The sequence below is a fragment of the Priapulus caudatus genome, unplaced genomic scaffold, assembly GCF_000485595.1.
Source record: "Priapulus caudatus unplaced genomic scaffold, Priapulus_caudatus-5.0.1 Scaffold425, whole genome shotgun sequence".
NCBI lineage: Eukaryota > Metazoa > Priapulida > Priapulimorpha > Priapulimorphida > Priapulidae > Priapulus > Priapulus caudatus.
The window spans coordinates 67888-82356 of record NW_014577486.1 but is presented as its reverse complement, the minus strand read 5'-3'; the positions used below and the strand labels follow the sequence as shown (position 1 = coordinate 82356).

At 45.6% G+C, this 14469-nt stretch overlaps 2 protein-coding genes across 2 annotated transcripts in view; one reads left to right on the top strand and one right to left on the bottom strand.

Annotated features, from left to right (window-relative positions):
• Positions 1 to 9695, bottom strand: part of LOC106810262 (importin-9-like) — a 19341-nt gene extending 9646 nt beyond the window's left edge. The window contains exons 1-17 of the mRNA XM_014813555.1: positions 9554 to 9695; positions 9111 to 9259; positions 8786 to 8987; positions 7528 to 7619; positions 7237 to 7323; positions 6966 to 7082; positions 6602 to 6702; positions 6015 to 6148; positions 5183 to 5310; positions 4273 to 4371; positions 3926 to 4035; positions 2856 to 2995; positions 2326 to 2404; positions 1747 to 1827; positions 874 to 1021; positions 597 to 675; positions 187 to 335 (exon numbers count right to left, since the gene is read on the bottom strand). Coding sequence (XP_014669041.1) covers positions 187 to 335; positions 597 to 675; positions 874 to 1021; positions 1747 to 1827; positions 2326 to 2404; positions 2856 to 2995; positions 3926 to 4035; positions 4273 to 4371; positions 5183 to 5310; positions 6015 to 6148; positions 6602 to 6702; positions 6966 to 7082; positions 7237 to 7323; positions 7528 to 7619; positions 8786 to 8987; positions 9111 to 9259; positions 9554 to 9692 — 2034 coding nt within the window. The 5' untranslated portion in view covers positions 9693 to 9695. The remainder of the gene's footprint in view (positions 1 to 186; positions 336 to 596; positions 676 to 873; positions 1022 to 1746; positions 1828 to 2325; positions 2405 to 2855; positions 2996 to 3925; positions 4036 to 4272; positions 4372 to 5182; positions 5311 to 6014; positions 6149 to 6601; positions 6703 to 6965; positions 7083 to 7236; positions 7324 to 7527; positions 7620 to 8785; positions 8988 to 9110; positions 9260 to 9553) is intronic.
• Positions 9696 to 9881: 186 nt separating this feature from the next.
• The window catches only part of LOC106810275 (dolichyl-diphosphooligosaccharide--protein glycosyltransferase subunit 1-like), a gene marked incomplete in the record, with an annotated part of 19136 nt that continues 14548 nt past the window's right edge, over positions 9882 to 14469 (top strand). The window contains 1 exon segment of the mRNA XM_014813568.1: positions 9882 to 10237. Within this exon segment, the coding sequence (XP_014669054.1) occupies positions 9989 to 10237 (249 nt within the window).

Sequence of the window (14469 nt, the reverse complement as noted above, 5' to 3'; positions counted from 1 at the left end):
CTCTCTCTCTCTCTCTCTCTCTCTCTCTCTCTCTCTCTCTCTCTCTCTCTCTCTCTCTCTCTCTCCCACCTCTCTCTTCCCCCCTCTCTCTCTCTGTGTCTGTATCTTATGCTATATATGTTTCATTCGCTGTAGATCATCAGCAGTCAGCACGACATGGCTAATGAGTAATGACATGACTCTTACGGACGGCATCCCCGGCGGAACCTTGTCGGCCGGAGCTTGCAGGATGCTGTTTATCGTCGGCAGGAGGCGCTGATGTAGCATGGGCCGCGCCACTTCGTTCTGCGCGTAAACCTTGAATATGTCCTGGCATAGCGCCGCTATCAATGGATCTGCAAGCGAGAGAAATTAACTCAATGCAAGTACATTGCTCAGGTTTCAACCGATCATGGTTGTCCTTTTTAGGTAGTTTCAAGGTTATGGGTTTTTCTTTATCCTTAGTCAGCATGCCCCACACGCCCACACTCACACACGCATGCACGCAGATAGATGTACTCACACAAGCACACACGCGTGCACTCACGCACACGCATGTGCACATACACATATTATGTACGTATATTTCTGACATACACTGATTATAGAGAACTCACCAGAATTATATTTAAGAAATATAGCTATGGTCAGTGGCACTGCCTTTGCTTCACAAGACGCAGTGAATTCTTTATCCACCTATCAAAATTATGATTAGTACATTAGCCGTGAGTGTTTTCTTTTAGTATAAGAACGTTTTGGTCATTCTACGCAAAAAAATCCATACTCTACATAAAATATATCATGTAACATGTAACATGTAACATTCTACATCACACTCGCTACTTCGGGTTTATAATAAATTAGGTATCGATAATAAATCACTTTTCAACTTACAGAAACAACTATGCAGATCGTCTCTAGGACGAGAGCCAAGACGTCTGCTGAGAACTGGGTTGCCAGGGTAACGAGTCCGTGCATGATCGGTTCGAGATACGGTAAGATTACTTGAGTGCTGTTCAAACTTTTTAGATGCTCGCTGAACCTGCATCACGAAGCAAATAGTAAAAAAGTTACGCACCTGGTGCAAACATCATGGGAGACGAAACGCATCAAGAGGATGTAATCATAATAAATCATCGAGCTTTTATCTAAACATCGATGTTGATAAAAATCGCGATCGTGTCCGAACAGTAAACCGCTAATGACGGAATCTCAATGTTGCCCGTTCGCAATCAACGCACAACGACAAACTTTAAAACTTACTTCACAGGCTAGCATACAGTTAACGATAGCATCTAATAATTATCGTAGAGTAGGTATGAACTCTGTACAGTGCTGTACTGCACAGTACTGTCACCAGCAAATTCCTAATAATTATCGTAGAGTAGGTATGAACTCTGTACAGTGCTGTACTGCACAGTACTGTCACCAGCAAATTCCTAATAATTATCGTAGAGTAGGTATGAACTCTGTACAGTGCTGTACTGCACAGTACTGTCACCAGCAAATTCCTAATAATTATCGTAGAGTAGGTATGAACTCTGTACAGTGCTGTACTGCTCAGTACTGTCACCAGCAAATTCCTAATAATTATCGTAGAGTAGGTATGAACTCTGTACAGTGCTGTAGTGCACAATACTGTCACCAGCAAAGTTCACGATAACAACAAATAATCATCTTAAAGCAAGTATGAACTCTGTACAACACTGTAGTGCACAGTACTGTCGCCAGCAAATATACGTCGAGTGAGTGAATATCGAAACCAACCCGAATACGGCTCGCGCTGCTGAAATTCTCACGCTCGAAGGCTGAGTATCCTGAAGACCTGCCACAGTCGATTGAAGAAACCTGTAAAAAAATATTTCAATTGTCTACGTCACCGTAAATAGTAAAAGTATAAAAAATATTTCCACTTTTTCACAAAATGCAAGTAATTCTGTTCACTTTTTATGGTTAAATTGGTGCATTATACTTCCTATTTTACTATATTGTTCGATGTAAACATACACTCGTGACTCATACATAGCCCATAGCAAGCAATTAATGTCAGGATTATAATATCAAATCGTCCAGGTTTTTTTTATTTTTAACTAGTTGAGAAACAATCTTAATTATCAGGTAAGAATTTGACGATACATTTAGTCCCGTTAGTACTTACTTTTAATGAAAAAAAATTGCAATAAAATTTAACAAAATATACACCAGAAAATTCGTGACGTAGTCAATTTAAGGGTAACGCAACATGTAACGTAAATATCGCTAACCTGAAACACCAAAGACCTGGGTCACTCTCTTTTTTGGTAATAATACATTGAGAAATTCTAGAAATTTAACCCTTTGTCTCACCTTTGCATTACTTCGGCAGGCATGAGCATTGCAAATCTGCTCGCTACCCACAACGCTCGTCCAAGCAGAAATGGCGAGACTGAAACAGATATGAGAAATCTGTCAAAATCCCATTTTCACACAATCGTCAAATTTTCGCAAACCAAAAACTCGCCGACACTCTCGACTACACAAACATTCAAGATTCCAATTGATCTTACTTGACTTTTCTGAACTGTAACCTAACATTTTCAATAAAAGTAAAGATGGTCTACCATTACTGTTTCAGCAAATGTTTGACAGATTCGAATTCTGTGAGAAGCAGCCAAGACCAAGGCAATTCGAAAAAGTCGTACATAAGTACCAGTAAGTTTTCGCCATCAGCTTTATTTTATGATCCCCACGGCCACACGATGGCGCCACTATGTACTATGCAGGATAACGGGAGCAATATTGCCTCGACAACTATGTACTATGTACTATGCAGGATATAATATGCCACTAAGTACTATGCAGGATAATGGGAGTAGTATACGCTCGGCTATTCATACCTGGGGCGTTGAGGTCTGCGAGAACAACGTTCTGTAGAAAGCCGACAACATCGAAGGTGACTGCCTTCTCCTGCAGCTGTTCTATTATGAGATCCTTGACACTGCCGAGTGTGAGCATGCACGCCTCGTGAATCTTCCACCTAAAGTTTTACACACAAGCACACGTTCGCTCAACCGGATTTGCCATACCTCACATTAAATTACCTTACAATTCATCACCAGCACACCATCCATCAGCATTACCATCTAATGCACAAACACACACACACGCACGCACTCACGCATGCATACACGCACACACTCACGCATGCATACACGCACGCACTCACGCATGCATACACGCACGCACTCACGCATGCATACACGCACACACTCACGCATGCATACACGCACGCGCACACACACACACACACTTTAACCTTCTTTACATGACCTCACATTACATTACCCTACCACCGTTCATAACGGTTATGCTACTGCTAATAACCCGTTCAAGACATGCATGGACAGAGTCTCTAACCTGAAGGTGAATCACATCTCACACATAATCTCGATTTAACAAGGAAAGTATGCACCGAGAACCCTTTCCCACAAGTTTCTAATTTTTCACGGTAGACGTAGAAACCCTAACCCCATTGATAGATGCATACGCAATACGTTAAAAGCCACATAGCTCAGGCCTAAAAAAAAGACGTTTGTTTCCGCTAACCCGACCTAGTCCATTTTAAACCGCCGTGTCGAAAACTTTTTATTGTGATCGGCCAAAATTATATTTAAAAACAAAAAATCCCAACGTGATATCGATCAGTGAATGCATTGATTTGACTTTGAAGTCATTATATGGGCTGTTATACAAAACAGTTTTAGTATTGTTGATATACAATAAAAAAAAAATTTGATAAAAAAAAGTTTTGCCTGCTTACCGTGTCCAATTTTTTTCAGCTCGTTAGCAGAAACAAACATCTTTTTTTCTTAGGCTTCATAGAAGAAGGGGGTTTGCTTACATGCTCAAATGTATTTCTGTTTACACTGTGATCACAGTAACCAGCAACCAATACTGCGTGGCTCACCAATAAGGGTGTGTTCCCGAGTTTTTGGTGGTCTCCGCTTCATGTAAATGCCGCATGGTGGCGCTGCAAATGCCAGTCGCTGTGGCGCACTGGAATTCGCTACTCAGAGTCTGCGGAAACGAACACGTCCGTTTAACGACCGACACCTGGATTTTAAAATCTTTCGTTACGACTGATGACTGAAAGTTAATTGCAATGCCGAGTGATTCCTGCATTTTTAGCTCTGCGATATTTCAATCTGCATTGTCTCCTGCCCATGCTTTTCATCCTGCACTCACCATACTACACATGCTGTCGCATACATCCAAATTCTCACACTTAACAATGCAAGTGCAGCACCCACTCACCAGCAGTAGATCCTGTGCTGATATCCTCACAGAGTACGAGAATGTGTCCTCATCTTCGTCTTCAACAAACTGGTCAGGACTGTTGGTCCATAGATGTACCTAGTACAATAACAAGCAATGCACCACTGCAATCTTCTTCTATTCGGATTGTTCTTTCCCCCATCAGCTAGTGCAAATGCTTACCCGGTTAAAACCATAGTGAGAGAAGAATGCTAAAATGATCATCTTTCAAATCCATCAAGAAAAATAATCCAAAAAAATCTAAATCAGTCTAATTGTCACTCGGATCTAATTTGAAATGCACATCAGTGCGCATATCGGTAAAAAGATCGATGCGCGTTAGCCTCACAACATATACTCTGTGTTACACATGTACTGCTGGTTAATTGAGTTAATTAATTGATAATTAATTGAATTGATTTAATGGTTGGTAATTGAGAAATATCCGAAATACCATTTTTACATAAAAATTCTAAATTTGCATTGTCACATAATTAGGTGCTGGAAATTTCAAGAAATTTTTCAGCTTGACCATAGAGATACATCTCATCCATAAATAAAACGTGTGATTGATTCAATCCATTCATCAATAAACGTTTACTCTTCATTACAGCAATACCCATGTAAAAGCTTGAGTATATCCTTACGCATCGCAACGGTCGAGAAAATACGAAAAATGGCTAGGAAAAAAACAAGCGAAATCCTCGCTTTAAGCGATCTTGTTTTATAGCGCTGTTTTGTACTGTATCAATCAGAAAGTTTATTATTTTAACTGCTCAACACTATCGCATCTATTAGATAATTTTTTTCTCCATGAAAAAGACTGTCTTCAGTACATTTTTTTTATAATTGAATGACATGCAATAAATATAATAATAATATATGGTAATTTGTCAACGTTTATAATTACCTCGCAGTCGTCGTCCTGGCCGTCGTCGAGGGACTTTGAAATGTTTGTCTCCATCTGGTTCGACAGCTCGTTAATGATGAGCTTGTACATCTTAACGAGAATCGGCACGACGGTCCATCGGTCGGGCGCTAAAGCAGACGACGAACGTTAAATATGCCAAAAATTCCATTCAAAGCCAGTTAAAAGGCCAGTTAAAAGAACAGTTAAAAATCCAGTTTAATTCGATTGCTTCCGAATACGCCCATGCGAGCGTGCGGGCGGCGAATCGTCACCTCGGTTATTTCGCGTAGCCTCTACGGCGCAATTTTTACTAGCCTGCGGTGGGGATCAAGGTTTTTTGGCATCGAATTTCAATCCAAAGTGCTATCGTCAAAGCGAGTTTTACTTCCTCTCGGTCAAAATATACCGTAATGTATTTCCAAATATGTCTTTCCAGGGGCAAACATAATAATAGGACATTTTCTAGGATTTTTCCCGGAATCCTTCCCAGGACCTGGAAAACTAAGTTTAACATTCCGGGGACCCGTTGCAAAAAGCGTCGCAACTAGCCGCGACATTACTAAGTCTAAAACGTCGTAACCGACAGAGTGAAGTATCAAAGTGAAGTGAAGAGTTACGACATTTCAGGCTCACGACAGCGAAACAACTACGTATGATATTGCCGACGAGCCCTAGGAACTTTCCGGAATTTTTTTGGAATTTTCGAAATTTTTCCGGAATTTTCTAGAATTTTTCCGAATTTCTCAGAATTTTTTCGGGGGACCGGCGCACGCGGATCCTCCCCCTCCTGGCCTCGCCCCCACCTCCGCCTCCACCCCGCCAGCTCGCTCACCCTCGGCGGCGCGTGCACGCGTCTGCACTCCGCTCGGCTGCGCGTAGATCTGGTCCCCCTTCACCTGGATCTCCTGCAGGCGTGCGTCGTTGCTCGTGATACTGTGCTGGATGAGCTTACATAGCGCGATGATGCTGCAACACACATGAAGCGAAGCCAACGTTAACATCACAGCGCGATGATGCTGTAACACACACATGAAGCCAACATTAACATCACAGCGCGATGATGCTGTAACACACACATGAAGCCAACATTAACATCACAGCGTGATGATGCTGTAACACACACCCATGAAGCCAACATTAACATCACAGCACGATGATGCTGTAACACCCATGAAGCCAACGTTAACATCACAGCGCGATGATGCTGCAACACACACATGAAGCCAACATTAACATCACAGCGCGATGATGCTGTAAGACACACACATGAAGCCAACATTAACATCACAGCGCGATGATGCTGTTTATATATGTGCTAACTGAACCAAGAGATCCGTTGAGCTAGCTACTGTCGAGTTCGAATTTTTTTCGTGTATTTTTTTACAATTTCTACTTTGTTCTTAAATCTGTTCAGGATACATGGTGGCGCTCTCGGTCAGTGTTATCCACACCGACTGAAGGATGGTGTTCATGTAGGGTGCCATCTGCTTTGGAAAGTTTTTCACTAGAGCCGTCAGCGCCTGTGAACAGATACGAGAATGAGTAAGCACCTACTATGTCTATCTTCGATTTACCTACAGATGGGCGTAGAGTCTTCTGTGCCTGAAAACAGATACGAGAATGAGTAAGAACGTGCTATGTATATCTTCGATTTATCTATAGATGGGCATAGAGTCTTCAGTGGTTGGAAACAGATAGGAGAACGAGTAAGCTCCTACTACATATACCTTCGATTTATCTATAGACATTGGTAGTTTACACTAAGTAACTTAGTAGCGTCTACCTTGAGTACTTCCATCTTCAAGCCGCTGTCCGAAGTGGCACTATCCGGCACTTGGAGTGACTGCACAAAGGCCTCAGTGAATTGTGGCAGGAACGGATAAATCAGGCCTTTCACTCTCTAGAAAAAATTCAACAGATGCAGCACATGTGATATAACATCAACACGTAACTGGCTAATGTGGACAAAAGCTACGAGCAGGGTTGCATTTCGTCACCAATTTTGCGTGTCCTTCTTCGAAAACTACAGTAGAGCCTGAGCTAATCTATCTTACCTTGTCCATGTCCTCCATATCCGCAATCATACTCGCACACGTAGTAAAGATAACGACCGCCCTTGATCGTGTCCTTATACTGTAGGCCTGAAACATGATTGACAGCACCTGTCAGGTCCTAGCTCTTACACCAGGAGTGTCATAATAGAGACAATATGTCTATATATATTTCTATATATAGTTTATATTATGACACTCCTTCTTAGTCAGTATTGACCATTGCAGTGATCAAATTCTCACGCATTATGCGCGGTCTCCTGCTAACCCCACAATAGATCAATGAACACATACGTCCGCACGTGTGAATATCTTGTACATTTCTGGCAGTATCACGGGAGTTATTTGTGGCACCTGGTTAACTCCAGTGACCTCTCTCATGAACTCTGAAAAATGAAACAAATGAAACGAGAGACCATTCTTGTAAATATGTCGAGGAATTACTTAATTTGCTGCCTGAATCCTCATCGCACATAATATTAAATATGAAGCATGAAAATTTGTAGATTAACTTCTATTCCTTAAAGCAGGTGTTTGCAACTGCATGGACACACTTTTTACAACCTCTGTGTATAGTAGCAAAATATTGCATAAAAAGTGCATATCTAGTTTTTCAAATAATAAATTTTCTACAATGACGCTCAGCGAAATAGTACATATAAAGCTCAAGTACTACTAAGACGGTTATAGAAAAATCATAGAATTAATCATATTTAATATATCGATCATTACGATCATCCAGTAAACGTCAATGCTTGATACCCCCGTCACACCATGGCCCCGATCTCACGACGCTCATACTACGCTCTAAGAGCATGGTGGAAACGTGTAGAATGCAGTATGAACGTCTATGGTCGTACTGCGATCGCGATCGAGCGCGGTGCAGTCACCATGAGCGTGGAGAGCATGGCCAAACTCGAGAGGAGGTCAATTTCGTGTCCTATGGTGCCAGAAAAATGGCATGCCATTGCCGAAGATTTCCTGAGTAAATGGAATGTGCCCCATGCCTGCGGTGCCATCGACGGAAAACATGTGGCCATCAGATGCCCACCGAACTCTGGCTCATTGTATCATACCTATAAGGGCTTCTTTTCCGTGGTGCTCATGGCTTTGGTGGATGCCTTGGTATTTATGTGGTCATTGCCAGCGCAGTCAGCGCCTGACTAGAGCGTGATTAAGTCACACTAGGAGCGTGACTGGCGCGCAGTTGAGGCGCTGTGAGTGTTGCTTAGGCACAGTGCAAGCGTCGTTCGAACGCAATGCGATCTGATTGGTCGCAATAAAGACGCAGTGAGCGCAGTGCAAGGGTGATGCGGGCGTGTGTTGAGCGTGGTATGGAGCATGGTGAAAGCTTGTTGGGCGCAATGAGATCGGGGTAAAGACGCACTTAGATCGTAGTATCGACGTAATTAGATCGTAGTATCGGCGCTAGGCCCGGCTGGGGCCCAATTGACCACGCTCTCACCATGCTCGGGCAAATTTTTTGAGCGTGGGGTGATCGTGATGAGCGTAGCTCTAGTGTGACGGGGCCTTAAGAGACGTTACAGCTTACCCGTGAGAACACGCATGGTTCCGTGTACAGCATTCTGATCTCCTGTCGTTAGAGTGTGCATTAGCTGCTGGAACAGCTCCGGCCAAGCGTCAGGCCAGTCCCAATGTGCGATGGCAGAGATGGCGTATGCGACACTAGAACGAACTTTGCTGATCGACTCGGTCAGACCAACCGGTATCATGTGACGAATCGCTGCTTTTGCCTAGGAGATTAAAATGCCACGACTGATGAGTGATGAAATTGAATGTAATTATTATAGTGATGTCAAGAGAATTAATTTGATCAATGATATTGGTTATTTTAATCTTGATTATTCTGTACTCACCTGGTCAGTGGTTTCTGGTGCTCTGAATTTCTCGGAGTGCACAGACCAGTGGACTTCAACATATTGTTTGAGAAGGACTGATGACAGCTGTCTGATTGCCAGAGGGCCATTAGGATCCACAGTGAACTCTGACAGGTGCACGCCAAACTCTGCAACAATTTACAGATCAGGCTGAGAAATAACATAACACAGTGTGTTCATGTAATTCAGCTTTGCCTAATAACTCATAGACGGCAGTATCACAATATTCTAGGTTGGCCTTTATAAGTAAAATAAATAAGTCAATATAACTAATAACAACAAGCACGCAGTATACTACTACACTCTACTAAACGCAATGAACTTCATAACACACTGAAGTTGAAGCAGCAGGCAATGCATCATTGCATGATGACGGTGTTTGCGTCGATTTATTGTAATAATAAAGGCGCACAATGTTTTACCTTCAGTGACTTCTAAGGCCTTTATTTGTTCTTCAGCAGCGACTCGAACATTATGATCCGGGGATAATATAGCCGTGAGGGTTTCATAAAGAACCTCTTTTAAAGACCGACTCACGTCTCCTGCAATGGAGCTCGCCATTTTGGATTCTCGTAAAGCGAGAGGCGGCACTTGCTTGTAATGTGAATATATTTTACTACATTTTACTGTTCGTGGCAGAAGTAAGTTATTTTAAACAATATAAACTTACTAGCTGTGTTTTGGCTTAAGCTTTTACAGTTAGTTAAAAAATAAAAATAAAACTATAAAATGTTGGTACACATACGAGACATCCGGCGGAACTGCCAACGTGGTAGCACGGTCGGATGGTGTCTTGAAGAAATGTTCTATTCACACCCGGCTTTCTAAAATCTTTTTGATCGACCGTACAGTTAAACATGAAATTTCTATTTTTGTTCGTTTTTTCCATTGCGGTACTTTTATCGCTATGTTGGACTGCAAATCAAGACCAAATCGTTGATAGTTTGGTGATCTCAAAGGTCGACAGAGACATCGATTTGACAAGTCAGTTGGTCAAGATTAGCCACACAATTTCGTTGGAAAATAATGGCAAGACGGGCGTCAGGTCTTTCCTGTTTGCAGTGGAACCTTCCTCTGGCAACCACCTGTCGTTTATCGGAGCAATGGTAATGTTGTTTGTTAGAATTTGCATAGTTTCCCTTCATTAACCGGCTTCTCTAAGTATAGTACTTAGGCGTCAAAAAATGATTTCTGCACTGCTACAAAAATGTTGCTATGCTGTCTAAAACGCATCTGCTTATTTGTAGCTCATCTGACGTAGTCAGAAGCAGCTTGTAAGTTGTAGAATCGCATGATCGTGCGTGCGTGCGTTCGTCAACAGTTTGGCACAAATCTTAACCGCTCGACGTACGGTCACGATATTCGGGACGTCGGGGGGGGGGGTCGTGAAAAGAACTCAGGATGACAAATTTGGGGGTCAAAGGTCAAGATGTGTAAACGGAGGGAATATTTCCCCCTTAACTTAAGGTATAGGAGGAAATACGGAATTGCGGCACAAATCTTAACGGCTCGACCTATGCTCTTAATATTCGTTATATAGTGTGATGGGCAGGAAACCCATCACCAGTGCGAAATTGGAGGCGACAGGTCAAAGGGCAGGGGGGAAAGGTCAGATATCAGACATTTTTTGAGGACATGGCCTAATGGACAGAGTGGAAAACTTTTGTTTCAGCGCTGACCTACCATTTTTATCACTTTATTGAAAGGACCATGAAATGTGCTTCCCATTGACGTGCGAAGAGTAAGTGTCTGATAACCTTTTGACCCTCAAGAGGAGGGTTAAACATGGATTCCTGAACTGCCTCAATGACGTCACAGTGTTGTCATATTCATGGCACATCCATAATCTAGAAACCCAATAAGCCTGGATAGCCGAACACGTACAGCACAGGCGTTATGGCTCAAAGGACGTTTGATCGAATCTTATCTGATTTTAGACAGACACACACGATCTCCGGGATGGCAAAGAGACGAGGGGGAGAAAGAAAGAAGCGAGGAGAGAGAGAGAGTGATGCCAGTCGACTCATGAAGGGACTAGGATGGGGTACATCGAGGTGTCCACACTGGGGCAACATCGGGCGCGTCGGAGGAGGAACCGTGGAGATTCGGCGCACATGGGGGGGCGCGGGGGGGGGAAAGCCAGGGCGACCTCGTTGAAAAGGGCCCGTTCTCCCCTTGAGGGCGGGCGCTAGGCGGTCGGGAGAGAGGCGAAGAGCGAGTAGGCCAAGAAGGACAACGAGCGGCTTCAACGTCCGTGTGGTCGTATCAAGGTACGCGGGGAGGATGGGGTCGTGGGCAGCGGGCGGTCTGTCGCGGTCTGCGATGAGAGAGGAGGGAGAGAAGAGAGAAAGAGAGAGTGTTGTGTGTGAGTGATTGGATGGCAGAATGTATGAATGGAGGGGTGGATCTTGGAAGAGAGAGAAGAAGGAGCAGTGTGGTGGCGAGAGAGAGAGGCAGAAGAGAGTGAGTGAGACACAGAGAGAGAGAGAGAGAGAGAGGGTGAGCGTGTGAGAGAGAGGGTCTGAGAGCACCGTGCTCGACTCCTGATATACGACAGTTTTTGTGGTATGCTGGTCTGGGCCGGGCAGTCTCGCGAGTGGAGGAGATAGATTTGCGAGAGAGAGCTAGGGACAGGGAGTGGCGGCGATGCGAAGGGGTGACCCCTAGCGGTCAGAAAGACGCTAAGGGACATGCCACGCTGCAAGAGCGGCGCCCATGGAATGACGGCGCTTAAGATGCTGAGAGAAGCCTTACGCCTTTCCGGGCAATCGTATTTGTGTAAATATAGAATGCCGCTGACTGATAGTAACTATGAGATTGAAGGCCAAGTGAGCGTGGGGTGAGCCGTGAAAAATTATAGAGCGCAGGAAACAGAAACACAATTGTGCGGAAGCAGACTCACGTTGCGCAGTAAGTGCGCACCTTCACGCTGCTCCTCTGCGTTGATTTGCGATGCAGTGACCGTCCGTTTAATACCGGCTCCTTGCCAGTGAGTTCTAAGTGTGGTGGGACCGACGAATTGGGATAATGCGGTGTGGAAGGTTCGTAGCATCGCCCGTAGAACCCCCCCCGGCTCACCCCTGGAATCACAGTTTTGCGACCATCCACAGCGTCAACCTCCCGGCCGTCCCAACGCGTGAGTCGCTCCCGTGTCGTCTTCGTCACTATCCCACCGTCGATGGCTAACACCCGGGGTCTTCTCGCACGCAGGACAGCTGCGTGCCCTGCGGCGTGCGTGTTCATCAGGCACGAGATCGGGAGCGAGTCGGGGTGCTGTTTTGTTTTAAGCAATAAACGCTTCAGTGCAGAGAAGTCGGCACGTTGTCGTACTTACCCGGTGCGGGGACGACGGAGGATCGGGCAACATACGTCGGAGGACGGACGGTTCAGCCGCGTGCGGCCCCGCAGGGAAGCGTCGTTACGCTCCGGTGTAGAGGTGGATGCTTGCGGCCCGGGCTTGCTGCCGCGCTGTTCGGCGGCGACTGGAAGAGCCACAAGTCACAGTGACGGGCTACCAACACTGCCGAGCGCTGACGAGTATCCGCCTGTTCTCGAACCGAAGGTAGGTAATGAGCGAACAATGGCTGCTGAGGTAGGGTAGGGTAGTGTTGGGTTAAGTGAAGTAAATGTAGGTGAGTGAGTCGTATGGCTTTCGTATAATCAGGAGTAGGTGTTGGTAACGGAGGCAGATGCCGGTAGAGTTAGGGTGGAGTACGAGGGTAGTGGATAGGTAGGGGTGGTTGTAACAGAGGGAGGTGGAGTAGTAGGGTGTGTAACGAGGTAAGGTGGAGTAGGTAGGGTGTGTAAGCGAGGACGGTGCTGTAGGGTAGGGTGAGCTGTAGCTGGAATAGTGTTAGGTGGCAATATGGTAGAGGTGGGTTAAAGGCGAGGGTAGATGGAGTAGGTAGGTGGGTAACGAGGGTAGGTTGGAGTAGGTAAAGGGTGTGTAACGAGGGTAGGGGTGGAGTTAGGTTAGGGTGGTGTAAGCGAGGGTAGGTGGAGTAGGGTAGGGTGTGTACGAGGACAGGATGCTGGGTAGGTAGGGTGGGTAATCGAGGACAGGGTGGCTGTGGAGTGGCGTGGTGTAGTGAGTAAGTGTGAGGTGCAATGGTAAGGGTGGGGTAACGAGGGTAGATGGAGTAGGTAGGCCGTGTGTAATGAGGGTAGGTGGAGTAGGTAGGGGTGTGTAAACGACAGGTAGGCTGAGTGGTAGGGTGTGTGTAAGCGAGGAGTGAAGTATGTAGGGTGGGTAAACGAGGGTAGATGGAAGTAGAGTAGGTTTGGGTAACGAGGGTTGAGCATGGAGGTATGTGAGCAGTAGGGTGGGGGTAAACGGGAAGGTAGTGTGCTAGAAGGTAGGAGTGGGTGTAGTGAGTAGTGTAGAGTGCAATAGGTAGGGTGGGCTAACGAGGGTAATGGTAAGTAGGTAGGGTGGGTACGAGGGTAGGTGAGTAGGGTAGGTGGGTAACGAGGGGTAGGTGCTGTAGGTATGGACGTGGGGAAACGAGGGTAGGTAGAGGTAGGTAGGGTGGGTCAACGAGGGTAGGTGAAGAGGTAGGGTGGGTAACGAGGGTAAGTGGGGTATGGGTAGGTATCGGGTAACGAGGGTAGGTGCAATAGGTAGGGGTGGGTAACGAGGGTAGGGTAGAGTAGGTAGGGGGGTAACGAGTAGGTGGAGTAGGTAGGGTGGGTAACGAGGTAGGTTGCTGTAGGTAGGGTGGGTAACGAAGACGAGGTGTGTAGGTAGGGTGGGTGTAGTAGAGCTAGTGGTAGGGTGAGTAGTGTGGTGCAATAGGGTAGCGGGTGGTGAACGAGAACAGGTGGGCTGTAGGTAGGGTGTGTAAGCGAGGGTGGGTGGAGCTAAGGGGTAGGTGGGTACACGAAGGCTAGGTGGAATAGGTAGGCTAGGGCAGCAAGGCTTGGCGCAGTAGGTAGGAGTGGGTGTAGTGAGTAGTGTACGATGCAGTAATTGTAGGCTTAAGTAACTAGGTAGTGGGCAGTAGCTAGGCTGAGTAACAAGGCATAGATTATCTTGTGACCAGCAATCAACTGCTGGTTTCGAACTCAATTGCTGAAAGCGAGGGCCGAACAAAATACCTAAAGTGGTGCGCACCCAGGGACGTACCCAAGCTTGGGGGGGGGGAGATTTGGGTTTACTTTCTTGTTCCTTTTTCGGTCTCAGAAACTTCTAGTTTTGATGGCCGATGAAGCATGTTGTTTCTTGGGACGCAATTTCCAGGCGGAGCCCGTTAGGTGTGTGTGAAAAGGACCGGGTAACGGGATGTTTGCGGCTGAGCGGTGCGACGTGTGCATTGCAGGCATGAGGGTGCCGGTGACA